General features: G+C 35.8%; 1 protein-coding gene across 5 annotated transcripts in view; it reads right to left on the reverse strand.

Annotated features, from left to right (window-relative positions):
• The window catches only part of LOC150079459 (PAT complex subunit CCDC47), a 264,969-nt gene that overhangs the window by 212,378 nt on the left and 36,594 nt on the right, over positions 1 to 15,997 (reverse strand). The window contains exons 1-2 of one of the 5 annotated variants that reach the window (XM_090383782.1): positions 4,255 to 4,347; positions 1,584 to 1,651 (exon numbers count right to left, since the gene is read on the reverse strand). The exons of 3 other annotated variants lie outside the window; for them this stretch is intronic. In XM_090383782.1, coding sequence (XP_090239908.1) covers positions 1,584 to 1,651; positions 4,255 to 4,339 — 153 coding nt within the window. In that variant the 5' untranslated portion in view covers positions 4,340 to 4,347. Of the gene's footprint in view, positions 1 to 1,583; positions 1,652 to 4,254; positions 4,348 to 15,997 lie in introns of those variants that run through there. One more of the 5 variants, XM_090383783.1, reaches the window with a different exon arrangement.

Below are 15,997 nucleotides of genomic sequence, written 5' to 3' on the forward strand. Positions count from 1 at the left end.
CATATTTTCACCTCATTACCAATAGACAGTTGAACTATTTTACTTTACTAATGTCTTTATTAAATGCAACCTAGATTTAAGATCAAAGAAAATTACTTCACTATTAAAGTAGCCAATTTTCCTTGATCTTTCCACATATGATTTATCTGCATTGGAGAAAAGTCATGAATGCGTTTACTTGAGGGAGAGATCACTGAACACATGCATAACTGTATACCAATTGTTAAGTTCTTTTAAAACATGTATAAAGCAAAAGTCTCTCTCTCCTCCCCCCCCCCCTCAGAAAGATCTAAAATAAGGAAATAAAATCATATCTAATGAACATGGAAAGGCACATTATCTCATCAGAAAACTAACTGAAAAACCAGGAACTGTATTTCAGTTTATTTTCTAAATTCTGAAAGGTCAATTATATAAGAGATACTGTATAACTGTCTTTAAGTAATATATTTACTGATACTTAGTGGAAAGCTGTCACTTACTTACTAGCCTGATAGAGTTACGACTCATTACATAATTTTCTATCTGCTGGTCTAATATCAGTTAATTACTAATTAAGAGTTAATTACTAATAAAAGACATTTTCCATTAATTCTCTGATTTGGAAAAGTAATCTATTCAAAACAGATCTATTCAATATTTAATGTCAAATCAATTAAATCAAAAGAAAAAATTTGAACTTAAAGAAAACAGTTTCAGATGACATTTTCTAAGCAACAATTAATAAGTGTTTATTAAATTCAAGCAGTGTGCCCTTTCACTTTATAAAATGAAGATATATGCATATATTCACTACTGAAAAGTAACAAGAAGATTATGCTGGACTACTGCCAGTTCAAATAGAACAACATAAGCAACACTACTTTTGTACACTGGATATAGTTTAGTTATTTTTAACCAATGGAAGGCAACTTAAGTCATGATGTACAAGTGTGCTGGTTGTAAATACACGTGTTTTAAATAGCCAATAGTCTGTTTTTCAGAGTGGAAACTTGAAATTTCCTGAAAGGAGAGGGAGGGAGGGGTACTTTATGGCCTCTATCCAAGACTAATGCATCACATTAAAAAAAAAAAAAAAAAAAAATTCCTCTATTCACTGATGAGACTCAAAACCTAGAACTCTTCAGGTCAAAAACTGTGACTATCTCTGTATAATGATAATAAACGTTCCCAAATATCTAATGCCATTCTAGTAGAATATAATGTAATGTATAGTTGTATATAATACAACTCAAACAATGCTCAATCTAATGCCAAATATCTAATGCCATTCTAGTAGAATATAATGTAATGTATAGTTGTATATAATACAACTCAAACAATGCTCAATTGGGATGAATCATCAGATGATAGTAAAAATGACATGGATACTGAACCAGCTAAAAATGAACAATAAGCAGAGTAGACTGAGTGTCATGAAAATTCTCTGTAAGACAAAGAGCAGATGATCTAAGGAAAAAAACAATCAAAGGCAAAACGAAAAAGAATAGTGCAAAGAAAGACTGAATAATAATTTATCAGAAACTAACATTTCTTTGCTTTAAAGTTGTAATAAAATTAAGGAACTTTTTTTTCGTAAATACCTGTAGTTGATAAGGGGTGATGTTCTGCATATTTTCACTCATTACCAAATCTTCTGCGTATGATTTATCTGAAAGCAAGATGAATATACAATCATCTAAATCAATTTCACTGGGATTTCACTATTTGGACGATTTACATATATGTTTTTTACCATGCATTTGATGCAGAGATACATGCAAAATAATTAGCTATACGTAACCTAATTATTTCCTAAAGCAAGCATCCAGCTTTTGCTATTAATTATGCTATGATCTAATCTATTCATATTCTGAATACATATTAAGTCTTGTTTATATGCTATGAAGTTTTTTTAACTGCTACAGCTAAAAAAAAAAAAAACCTCAGCTAATAACCTTTTTCACTGACAAATACAGATTTTGCCAAAACTATAACTTCATATTTTGTCTTATGCAAGCTAATTTTATTCCTAATAGACATACCAGTACCAAAAACAGTGGTGGTATTTAAAAAAAAAAAAAGAAAAAGGAAAAAAATTAAAAATAGCCAATTCTAGACCCAACCGTACAATTTGCAACTGCATCACTAATCAATATTCCAGATATGCAATACTGAAATGTAAAGTAAAAAAATATTTTGTTGAACTTTGGCCTGAGAAGAGTCATAATATAGCATACAAAATATTTAAATAAACTTTTATTACTCCATCACACCTAAAACTACTGTTACTAAATAATGACATTTGCCCTTTCATATAAAATAAAAATGACTTAATCTAATCCGGTGTTTCTCATTTTTTTTTAATTATCACCCCTAAAGGGCTTTTTTAGACAATTATTTTTCCTAATTGCCACCCATGAAATTTTAAACAAGAAAATACTTTATACTTCTTTTATTCAATGGGATCCCTGAGACTGATGCTTCTTTGCTAAAAGTTCAATGTTTGGTATGATGTTAGTAAGTTTAATTCTAATGGCTCCTCTTGAACATATATCAATTCTGTTTCTTTCCTTTGTTAATATTTTATTTACTGAACTAAAACCATTTTCAACCATATAAGACGTTGGAAAACAAAGAAGTACTTCAGCCATTTCAGACCATATTGTTGGATAAAAAAGTTTAGTTGTTTTTGATCCCCACAACCCAGCCATTCCACCTTTTTCAAATTTATATTTGCATTCTTCGTTACATTTTAATTCAATGAGTTCTTGAATTTCTTGACTAGCAGACCTAAAATCACATCCAATTGGATCTAACATCCATGGCTTCACTTCAAAAGAAAATAAATCTGAAAATCTATTTTTCATTTCGCTTTTAAAGAACACAGATGATCTGAATAATTCTTAAGATCATTCTCAGTGGGAGATTCATTGATTTCAGCTAACTCTTGCATGCCATGAAATTGTTTTCTCATTAAATTGCTTTCAACTATTTCCAGTTTTTCAGTGAAGGCTTTTAATACGCATTTGCAGTCAATCACCATAATTAATTTCCCTTGAAGTTGAAGAGATTCTTCATTAAGTTTTCGAAAAATCCAAGCTATATAGTATAAGTTGTTTTTGTGTTTGATGATCTCCTTTGCTAAATCTGTCTCCTTCACTTTCTAAAAAACTAATTATCATATCAAAAGTTTACAAATCTTGTTAGACAGTTTCTTTAGAAAGCCATCTGACTTCTGTATGTAAAAGAAGCCTCACATACTGTTCTTCATTATCAACACAAAATTTTCTGAAAAGGCAATCATATTTGCTATGTGACTTTATTTTATTGATGGTTTTAATAACTATACTGAGAGAGAGTGACAAAGAACTGGACTACTATTTTTTGCAACCAGATGATGTCCATGCCCAATGCAGTGTACTGCAAGAAGTTCACTTACAGGATATACTTCCTGTAAGTGAAGCTTATTGTTTGGTATCCTGTTCCACCATCAGTGGAACAGGATACCAAATTTTCCAATGGTACTTGTTTTTCATCAAACCATGTTTTTACAGCAGCAAAGTATGGTCAGTTTCTATAGATTTTACAAACAACATCTCTTATTGCAATTTATAATCATCATCGAAATAACGAGCGTATACTATTAGAAGGGCCCCATTGTCAGTAACTATGGATTCATCAATCTGAATAGAAAATTTTCTCATTTTTAGTTTGTCAATTAGCTACTCTTTAATGTTAACTGACATTTGATTGATTCGTTTTCAAATTGAATTGTTGCTCAACGATAAAGTTTTTAAAATACTGGAAGGATTTTGATGCATCACTGTTGAAATTACATTCTCTAATGCATGCCGTATAGTAGTCTCAGCAACTGTATGAGTACTACCAGTTTTTTTTTTATTTTTATTATCATCATCATCATTAGCTATATGGTGCAAGGAGACTGAAGCTTTTGGTGCACCAGCCGGAAAAAAAAATAATAAATAAAAATTCCTGAGTTACCGAGAGAGAGAGAGAGAGAGAGAGAGAGAAGTAGAAGGGAATCACCAAGAAAGGAAAGAAAAGAATGATGATATCCAGCTCAGGACCCTGGGTGTGCCAAGCCCATACTCACCAGATATGAGCACTTGGGGATATTCTGTAATGATTTCTGCAATTTTATAAGATGCAATAATTCCATTGTCATTTGTTTGTATGTTCTTCTTAACTAAGTAACAGTGTTATGTTGCTCAAAATTCTGTTTTAAAATTTTAAAATATTTGATATGTTTACCAATTTTATCAGGATGTTTCCTTTTTAAGTGATCTAAAAGTCTTGACTGTTTCATAGCCTCATTTGAAAAAGAACTATTACACATAAGACACATAGGCTGTCTTGAGTCGAATGGGCTTTCGATAAAACCATAAGCTAGATATTCATCCAGATACTGTTGACACTTTCTTTCCAGCACTTTATATGATTGATGATGGGTTGAATAACTACAAAAAATTAAATAACAGAATATAAACTATTTTTATTTAACTCTCATAGCCCATGTCACTAACAAAAGCACTGTGGATGAAAAATAAACAACTTCCACAAGGAAACAATAAATCAATACTAATTGTCATTTATAAAGTAGGAACAATAGACTGAAACATTTCCTCATCCCATCCATCCCTCATATATTGACCAAAGAAACAAAAGAATAAATAAATAAACCACACCTACCATGCTTCCACCAAGGTTGCAGCTGTAGGAAAGGCACAAACGGCAAGAATTTCAGAGACATTACCTCTGAAAGCATTTAGGCATTTAATGTCTATGAAAAGCAAAGAGCAAAGGTAGTTGAATTAAATCCTGGTCACTATCTTCCTTTTATCAAAATTGCTCACTCACTCCTAATATAATATACCTATATGTTAAAAATCAGTTGTCTCAGGGGGAAAAGAAAACCCAATGAGAGAAATTAAATATTAAAGAATAAGATGACTTCAGGTAGGGTTGAACTTGAGGGCCACAAACCATTGTAATACCCATGATCCCCCCAAACTGATATTGCCCCCCCCATTAAGTATCCCAGATCTAATCCTAACCTCAAAAATGGATATCATTATCACATTTTCAAACCTGAACACATGATGTTATTTATAATCTATTCAGAAATTTATTTAGCATTATCAAACAAATATAAATTTTATACCAGCTCAATGGAGTGAAACCCAGTGAAATATATTCAGTTGAATCTCACTATTCTGCAAAGAGCACGCTAGGCTACTGAGCACAATGAGAGTAGCTTTACTAAAATGAACTACTTACCACCAATAACTGGCCTGCTACAAAACTATTTTCTGAAAAAAAAAAGAGTTCACTACTTCAGACTGGTCTGCAAAATTTCTAAGCAAACAATAAACAGCTGAGAACTTGCTTGTCATGCAAATTTTCCCTTGCTAATCCTATACTCATCATAATAATCATACGAGTTATCCTATAAAATGTTACAATATATAAACAGGTACTTGGTAAAATATAAAACATCTATTTGTGCAAAGCCAATGGTTCATTTGTTCACAGATTCCAATACCATCATTTTCAAAGAAATTTCACATTCTACTCATGATCGCCAAAAGGAGAAGACTGATAAACAAGGGTAAATGAAAGTATTACTTCAAGACAGATTAGATCGAGATTGTTAATAAAATTAATTTGTATTTTACTAAAGACACCTTAAACTGGAATTACAAAAAGTAGGTAATATCTGAATAACAGTATTCTGTCATAAAGCAAAAAAAAAAAAAAAAAAAAAGTCAAGACCACCATTACTGTAGCACTATTTAAAATACAAAATAAAGCAATGATTAAGACCACTTTTACATTTAATTTATACATGAAATTATTCCAAACATAATTTTTTTCATATTTAATATGATTGAACCAACTGAAATAGTGGATTACTGTACTTTATAAAGTGAAATAAAGAATGCCATGTAAGCAGCTAATTTACAAAATTTTATATTCGTATGTTTATTTAACTTTACAGATACCTTTTTTTATGGCCCCAAAGATAAATGATATTTTCCTTGGCCCAATACAATAAACATTATCAGTCAAGACTATAAAAATAAGCTTTCATGGCTATAATAATAAGCTTAAATCTGAAATAAATCAGTAAAGCTACTCTGCCCATCATATAGGCTTCTCCAGTAATAATACTAATAATATCAGCAAAGAGAGTTGGTAATTGTTTATGCAGTGGTAGTTGTTTATGTTATCTAGCGCTAGTTTTATTGCAAACAATTCTGTGGTACAGATACTGCATTCAATAGGAAAAGAGACAGCTACTGAGAAGGTGAAGGTGAAAGAAACAACTGCAGCATCTACAGCTGAATCTGTTTTTTGGAGTCATCGTTATAGATATGTACTTTCTCTGCATTTTCCAAGGAATGTGCTTTACGTAACTGCTGAAAGTTGGTGTTTGCTAGGGAGGATTTTTGGTGAAAAATTTTGACCACAAGCCAAGCACTTCTATTGGCCTCATAATCATAGGGAAGTTGGTTAACTGCTTTAAAACATATTGGCTTGGAAAACTTACCAATCACAAGTGGGCATAGTTTTGTACTGCCATCTGGTTTTTTTTTTTTTTTTTTTTAGGAGCATTAGCAACTAAGGCCATATTGCTCCGGGGGTTTTCGGTGGTCATTCCCTGACCTTTCCGCATCCTCCGTATTTGGTGGTGACGGGCTCGAACCCCGGTCTAATCAAGAAGCGCGTGCTATGCACTGCTGCTCCTTCCCACCTGGCTACGGAGGCGCCTACACAACAGTGAGTCTATGTTTACTTAATTTTCCATCATGACAAGACTCTCCTCAAAGAGCAAATGTTTTGTTTGGCAGCAAATTATAAAATAAACCTGTCTTTGTCAAGATTAAAAATATCCTTTTCCTCATATTTTTCAAGGATGGACCGTACAGAACACAATCAGTCTGCAGCCTTTTCTTTGTCGACTAATCCAGACTCAACGCAAACATGTCGCGAAACCAAGTTATTCCTGTTTTTAAATCTTTGGAGCCAGCCACTGCTGCATTTGAAGTCACTAATCCCAAGTTGCTGAGCTAGATAATTTACCTGTTCTTGCAAAATCGAACATAATATTGGCAAATTAGATGCATGCATTTGTTGATACCACTCAAAAAGTTTTGTTTCAAGCTCCTCGTGTTTTGCACCACGAATTCATTTCCTGTTTTTCATCACTGCTCCAGTGTCACACACTTCTTCAAGTCTTTTTCAGTATTGTAGATAAAGTAGGTAAAGGGATGTTGTATTCCTTTGCAATGTCCATTTTGTTTCTTTCCATCCTATCGACCTCTTGTATAATTATTAGTTTAATTTCCAGGCTTAATTCTGTCCATCTACGTTTTGTCGCCATAACACTGCTAGATAAGATTTAATATAAACAAATTTTAAATTAATTTAAAGACACAAATTCCGAAAAAGACGTCAGCTCAGATAAAATGGCGCAAAAAATAGATTGCTGTCTACGACAGCAAAAGACTCTTTGAACTTGATTCCCGTGGAGAGCGAGGGAGTGCATGTAAACAAGAAAAACTTTTTATTCATTTGTTAATTTAACAACTGATCCTTCAGAAAAATGTTTTTCAGAGTGCACTTGATATTGTAGCTACCATGAACTGCTTTTGTTTACACAAAACTAATTTCTAACAAGTCAGTGCATTCTTCAGAAAGCAGGGAGCCAGGTGGCCAGGGGCAATAATCAGATCGCTCTGCCAAGATTTGTATTAAACATACAAAATGACAATATTTATTTCTCATGGGGTGAAAAAGAACTTTGTAATGTATATTAACAGAATTTTGTAATAAACAAATATATTTACATAGAAAAGCCTATCCTTTTGCAGGGGAATGGTATGTGCTTCACATAAACGAGTACTTTGTATAAACCGAGTTTGTATTTTAACGAGATTTTACTGTACTTTCTGTTTGGGTGCTGACAGGATAAAACTGATTGGATTAAAATGATAACCCTAGGTATCATACACAATCGGCCAAATGGAAAATTTTTGAGAGTTCCTCAAGGAGTCTCTTTCATCGGACCAGCTGAACGTCATGGAAACTTTCTATTGACAACCACGTTAATTTCATTCAGGACAATATACTACAGGTGTGTGACAAATCCATGAGTTTTAGGAAGAGGAAATCTTATCATGTGCCCTGGTGGTCACCACTTTTATCGTACTTAAAATCGTTAACTAGACAAACACAATGTGAATTTCAGAGAGCAAAAAGGGATAGAACCCGTTCATTCCTGGAAATACTGGTGTTACAAAATAGATAAAAGCAAGCTCGACAACAATATCACCATGAGATATATAGACAGAAAATGGCTTCATGGGAGAGTATGGTGAATTCCCAGGGAAATGCTGATCCCTAGTACAAGTTACTGATTAACAAGATCCCAACTGGAGAGGTGTTTGCTTCAGTTTAAACTGGAGAGAAACAGGAAAGCCTTTCATGAACATCTACTATTAATAGAATTCTTGATGTAATCATGCACCAGGACAATGGAACGTGTGAGCTCCTGGAGCAGGTGGAAATTAAATCTAAAAATTCGACTTTTACTAAACAATCTGAAGAGCCTCCTTTCACATTTGAAGAGGCAGATAATTCAATAAATTCAATGCGCTCTGGGAAATGTCCAGGTTTTGATGGTCTTAAGGTGGATGTCCTCAAAAGAGCCTGGAAAGTTGTTTCTCCCTTTATTCTCAAGCTGTTTAATTCTTGTCTACAACGTGGAATTTTTCCTAAAGCCAGGAAAATTGCAAATCTTAGGATACTCCTTAAACATCCAAAGAAACCTGAGGATGACCCGGCTTCCTACAGGCCCACTGCCTTGCTTCCAGTTATGGGCAAGGCACTGGAAAACGTGATTGCTAATCGGCTATTTATTCACACCAGTAAAGCATTGTTATCTCCAGATCAATTTGATTTTACTCGTGGTAAGGGGACTGAGGATGCAATCGCCAGACTCCTTCTTTGCAAAAGGAAACTGATACAAAATATCTACGTGGCCTCTTTGTGGACTTCAAAGGGGCCTTTGTCACCCTTTGGTGGCAGAGTGCTCTGGAGAGGTTCCAGAGCACTCTAGACCAATCTTCAAATTACTTACAAGCTATTTTTGCCAGTGCTCTTTCATAGTTAAGAGTGGTACTAAACAGGTCTGTAGATATGTTACAAGGGGTTGTCCATAGGGAACAATTCTTGGCCCCTTGTGTTGGAATGTTGTGTTTGATTCATGGCTCATCAAGAAATTTGAAGGAACAAAGATGATTGCCTATGCCGACAATCTTACCATCCTTGTCCGCGACAATTCAAGGAAGAATCTGTAAGACATAGCTAACTCCATCTTGGCACCTGCGTAGCCAGGTGGGCAGGAGCAGCAGTGCGTAGCACACGCTTCTTGATTAGACTGGGGTTCGGGCGAGTGACCACCAAATACGGAGGATGCAGAAAGGTCAGGGAATGACCACCACATATCTCCTAGCAATATGGCCTTGGTTGTTTGTTTGTTTGTTATTTGGTTTTTAGGAGCATTAGCAACTAAGGCCATATTGCTCCGGGGATATGCGGTGGTCATTCCATGACCTTTCCGTATCCTCTGTATTTGGTGGTGACGGGCTCGAACCCCGGTCTAATCAAGAAGCTTGTGCTACGCACTGTTGCTCCTTCCCACCTGGCTACGGAGGCACCTGGCCTTAGTTGCTAATGCTCCTAAAAACCAAATAACAACAACAACTCCATCTTACAAAAACTTGGTCTGCAATTCACAAACTGCAAGTTTCAACAACTAAAACACTGCAGGTGCTTTTAAAAGGAAAATTAGATAGAGAACATCTGCCACTTGTAAAGTATAGTGGACAGCCAATTAAATATACTGCCATAACAAAATATTTAGGTATTCAACTTGATGATGCCTTAAGTTTTCTGCCACATGCAAGGTATGTGAAAGAGAAGTGTCTTTCTTATCCAGAGTGAGACAGGTAACTAGGCAGGAATGGGACCTGAGAGGTCATTCACTCAGGTTATATTATAATTGTGTATTTTACCTATCATTGCTTATGCGGCTGGAGCGTGGGGACATAGGGCCAACAAGTCTGCAATTATGAAACAGCTTCTGCAGGCCCAGCGTGCTGTCCTCCTGATGATGTCACGAGCGTGTAGAATCACTTCTACTATGGCTTTGCAGATGTTGTTGGGAAAATTAATTCTACACTATGAAATGGCCAGGTATATGATGTATCACATGAAGAAATCAATATCTGTTACTTTGGATGATGTGCAACTTGACCTAGATGCTTCTTTAACATTTGAGAAAAGAAGGCTTCGTTCCATTTATGTAGATAAATGGCAAAGAGATTGGTCAGCTTCAGAACTTGGCAATGTGAGCAGAGAGTTTTTACCATCGGTGAAGGAGTTTAGGAAGAGAGAATCTTTGTGATTTGCACCTGGATTGCATGGTACATTTTTATTCACCAGCCAAGGGAGTATTAACAGCAAATTATTCAAATTAGGATTGTCTCCTACCCCACTTTGTCTCTGTGGACAGGAAGAGAGTATTGACCACATTATTTTCGACTGTCAATATTATCAAGACTACAGGTGTGAACTGCAGCTTGTTTCAGATACCTTCACAATAGGAAATAAACCTGCGTTTATCCAATCTCAAGCAGCATGTTTGCCTCACGTGCTTTTAAAAGAAGAGAGGAGCTTAGACTTGCTAATTTGGGATACTTTTATCAGGAGTTGATGATGATTGGATACTCATTGTAACCAAATATACCTGCCGTACATTGAATGTGTTCCTGTATATAGTGTGAATTCTTGGTGTTCTTCTGAAGACGTGGAACCTGTTTATAGCGTGATTGGGGTAAAAAAATAAAATAAAAATATATAAATAAATAAAAAATAAACAAATAAATAAAAAATAAAAAAACTTGTTTCTCCAAGAGATTAGACATAATTATATCTCAAGAAATCTTGCTGATCCTAGCTTCTAGGATGGGATCCTCCATGGGATTATTTCCCATAGCATGAGAAGTCAGTCCACTTCTCCACTTCTATTTCCTTTAGTCTTGCTTTATTTCTTCCACCTTTTAACAATTGGAGAGTTCCTGTGTTTGATCCTCCTCTCTTCTGCTGGAGGGGATGGGGATGCAGGACGTGGTGACCAGGTGTTGCTACCTCCCATCTACTAAGAGCCAGGTACCAGCCGACAACATCACTACACTTACACATCCAACAAACTACATATAAATGGCTGATTTTGGCATAAGCTTCTACACAAGATGTACAACGGTGACTAATGGGGGAACCCTTGGATCCGCCTCAACAACATATGAATATCCCCTGTTTAATGTGTGAACAATCCCGATTCCACCAGTAATTACTGTGTTTGAGTTTTCCCCTGCACAGATTTTGGTATTGCAGAGGCAGCAGCTTGTAATATCTGTTTAATTATATGTTCAGTGACATAATCTGTGGGCTGGGATTTGACTATTTCATCATCAAACTGGACATGAGAGGCATATTCATTCCAGTGTACCCTACAAAATTTCCAAGTAGAGTAACACAGTGTAGGAGAGTTTACCCATATTTGGAGCTTGCAAAGAATTGATAGATGATCACTATTTAGTGGGTTATCAAGAAAAAGACCACTCCATATTGCTATATATTGGTGTATATGTATATATACAGACCACTCCATACTGATAGCTTAAATAAATTTAAGGCTGAACTAGACAAACATTTGGAATGACTGGATAAGTGAAATGGGAAGGGGTTTTTTTTTTTTTTTTTTTTGCTGATACTGTATAAGCTTGCTTTCTTGCATCATATACCTCAACTAATGCTACACGGAGGGAGAACGGAATGACTGCACTCGTGGATCCTGTAGAAAATTAATGCAGGTAGGCTCACCAGTGTTCAAGAGGGTAAGCTGACAAGCATCAAGAAGTGATTACATTAGTTTACCTCTCTTGTCAATTTTAGGAGATTCCCACAGCGGTTGATTAGCATTAGTAGAGGCATGTGATGCAAGAAAGCAAGCTTATACAGCATCAGCCAAAAAAAAAAAAAAAAAACCACTCCCATTTCATCCCTCCGTTCGTTCGAAATACCTGTCCAGCTGAACCTTAAATTTATTTAGGCTATCAACTGCCACAACAAGGGATGGAAGTCTGTTCCATTGATGAGCACTAAAGTCTATGAGTAAGTAGAATGGAGATGGTAGCTGGTCTATTATACTTTCTAGATCATCTGATGAGACTGAGAAATTAGGAGGAACACATACAGATGCTATTGTAAGAGTAATACCAATTACAGTATGTACTGCCACTACTTCAAACGGGGTCTGAAGAGCAATATGTTTGGATGGAATGTTGTTTCTAACAATGACAATTCGGTGAATCAGTACTCCTATCTCGTCTGAAGATAGTGTAATTTTTAATAGTAGGACACACTTGTGGATTTAAATAAGTTTCCTGTAGGCATATTCCTGCTGGTTCATATCAGTTGATAAAATGGTGGAACCCATGTTTAGTCTCTAGAGCTAAGTTCCAGTCAACCCTTCCCCATCTCTTCCATCATGCACTATGATTGCGTTATGATGAGGTTATACTTTTGAGGTTATGATGAACATCGTGGCGAGATCCATTATTCCTTACATTTCGAGGGTACAGCTCTAAAACGGTGTTCGCAGGCTGGCCACTAGTTAGTACATCGGACCGAACCTATTGATAACTCTCTCGGAGGCTTCCGGATCAGCTAGTGTATAATCTTGCTACTTCTACTCTGCCAGATAGTGACTGGATGGAGTCTGAGTAGTGTGTGTGTGCGCGTGCGGGGGGGGGCATTGTCAAGGCCTCGTTATGTCAAGGATCTGGGTATATTCTTACCATTTCCGCCATATCCAAAAATTTCATTACTTCATACAGCATGTCTCACCCACTTTTTCTTACTATTGAATACACCATGAATTGTCAAACTAATAGAGCAAGCTTATCTGCGAAAAGATCTAAACCTCCCAAACACTTCCTAATTCATTTCACAAATATCATCATCATCATCATCAGCCATTTTCAATCCACTGCAGGATGAAGGCCTCTCCAACAACTTTCCAGTTCTTTCTGTTTTGAGCACTGGCCATCCATTTACTACACACAGACTTGTGCATTTCATCTATCCATCTCTGCCTTTGTTGTCCAGGTTTTCTTCTAGTTCCTCTTGGACACAATTTTGTTATTTTCTTAGTCTATCTGTCATCATGTCTTCGAGCTATGTGTTCTGCCCAAGACCATTTTAGTTCTTTAGTTTTGATAAGAATGTCCTTTACTTGAGTTTGCTGCCTAATCCATGTGTTTCTCTTCTTATCTAACAGTCTGATCCCCAATATGATTCGTTCCATTCTTCGCTGTGTAGTTCTCAGCTTCTCTTCCATTCTTTTGGTGAGTGCCCAAGTTTCACTTCCATAAGTCATGGTGGGGAGTATACATTGGTTCATTATTTTACGTTTCAGACAAACTGGGATATTGCTCTTCAGTATGTGACTATATTTCCTGAATGCTATCCATCCAAAATTTATTCTTCTCTTGACTTCCAGCCATTTATCATTGTTACAGCTAATAACTTGTCCCTTCAATCATTATTTCCCTTTCTGTGGCATACTTGTTCATCAATACTTTTGTTTTAGCCATATTCATCTTTAGTCCAAAATCCTTACTAGCTGTGCATAACTGATTAAGATTTTCCTCTAATTCGTTGGGATCGTGGCTTATGACCACAATGTCATCTGCAAATCGTAAATGGTTTAGGTACTCTCCGTTCACATTGACTCCTTTCTGCGACCAGTCTAATCTTCTGAAAGCTTCCTCAAGGGCAGCAGTAAACAGCTTCGGAGATATTGTGTCTCCTTGTCGAACTCCTTTCTCAATTTTAAATTTCCTACTGTCTTTGTCTAGTCTAATAAAGGAGGTAGCACTCTCATATATTTTCTTCAAAATCATAATATATGGGGTATCTATGCCTTGTCTTTCCAGTGCCCTAAACATTGCCTTATGCTGTATGGAGTCAAATGCCTTTTCATAATCCACAAATGCCAGGCAAAATGGTGTTTTATATTCATTTGCTTTCTCCATTAGCTGTGATATTACGTGAAGGTGATCCATAATTGAGAATCCTGTCCTAAAGCCAGCTTGCTCTTTCGGTTGATTCTCATCAAGTATTCTTTCTAATCTGTTAGTAATAACCCTTGTGAACAACTTGTAGATGTGGGATAACAAGCTAATTGGTCTATAATTTCCAATTTCTGATTTATCTCCTTTCTTATGCAGCAAAACTATGATTGCATTATTCCACTGCTGAAAAGGTGTCACACCTTTTCTAATGCACTTTGTGAAGAGCCTTGCCAGTTTTTGTGTTATGTCTCTTCCTCCCAATTTTAACAACTCTACAGTAACTTCATCTTCCCCCTGGGCTTTCTGATTCTTCATTTTCTTCAATGCATGTTCTACCTCATCAGGAAGAATATCGGGTATGTTGTATGTGTTGCTACTTTGCAATCCATCTTCCCCACTGCTGGCAACATTCCCCTACTCCTTGTATAATTCTCTATAGTAGTCTTCTGCTATTTGAATTATGCCTTCTCTGCTGTTTATAAGTACACAATCGCTATTCTTCAGTTTCAGTATCATTTGTCTTTCTGTATTACTGCTCATGGCTGTTAATTTAAATCCTTTGTTTTCCCTTAATGCTTGTTCTACTTTTCTTGTGTTAAATCTTCTTATGTCCTCTCTGAGTCTCTTCCTGATGGCTTTGCATAACTCAGTATACTCAATTTTCTCCCTGTCAGTGTTTTTCTTGCTTTTCATTTGTCGTCTTCGGGTCATCATGACAAGTGTTTCTTGACTAATTTTTTCTTCTTTGGATTTCTTTTTCCCTATAGGTTTCTTGGGCTTTATCACTTTCAAAAAGTTGTAATATTCCTCGTCGATATCTTGGTCCTCAGCAGTCTGCAGAAGCTCAAACTTGTTCTTAAGTTCCAGTACATACTGCTTTTTCTCCTCTTCTGTTATCTCAAAGACCTTTGTATTATTTACTCAAGTCAGTTTTTTCCTTTCCTACATCTATATCAAGTGTACATCTTACCATTCTGTGATCACTTCCAACATTTACATTATTCAGGACGGTAACATCATTCACAATATATCTTCTGTTAGTGAGGATGAAGTCGATTTCATTAGTAGTTAATCCATTTGGACTCTTCCATGTCCACTTTCTGTTCATCCTTTTCTTGAAAAAAAGTGTTCATTACTGACAGTCCTTGAGATTCTCCAAATTCCACAAGTCTTTCACCTCTTTCATTTCTTTCACCAATTCCAAAATTTCCTATAGTTCCCCTTTCTGCACTGTTTTGTCTTTTTCCAACCTTAGCATTGAAGTCTCCCATAATAATAGTCTAGTGGGTTTTCTGCTCATCTAGAAGACTCAATTTCGGTGTACATTTCTTCAACCTCTTCATCATCATGGCTTGATGTTGGTGCATAAGTCATTATAATCTTTAGCTTGTACCTCTTAGAAATCTTGAGTATTAGTCTTGACACCCTTGGTGATGTACTTTTGAATTCCAAAATGTTGTTTTTAAATTCTTTATGGACCAGAAACCCAACTCCACCTTCACTCCTTTAACTGTTTCCATTGGTGTACAGCAGATTTCCACTTGATAAACTTATAAGTGTTTCATTTCTTCTTCTTGTTTCAGCCAAACCAATGATATTCCAATTCACATTTTCTAATTCCTTTTCTAGCTCTAATATCCTGTCTTCACCGATGAGTGATCTTACGTTATAACAGGCCAAGTTCAGTTTCCTTGTATGGCAGCCTGGTCGTTTTCACAAATTCCCAAATTCAAAAATATAGGTGGTCTCAATTCTAATCTCAACGATGTCCATTTCCACTTGCAGTCTGC

Source organism: Mastigoproctus giganteus, chromosome 10 (genome assembly GCF_048544385.1).
Source record: "Mastigoproctus giganteus isolate SK-2022 chromosome 10, ASM4854438v1, whole genome shotgun sequence".
Taxonomy (NCBI): Eukaryota; Metazoa; Arthropoda; class Arachnida; order Uropygi; family Thelyphonidae; genus Mastigoproctus; species Mastigoproctus giganteus.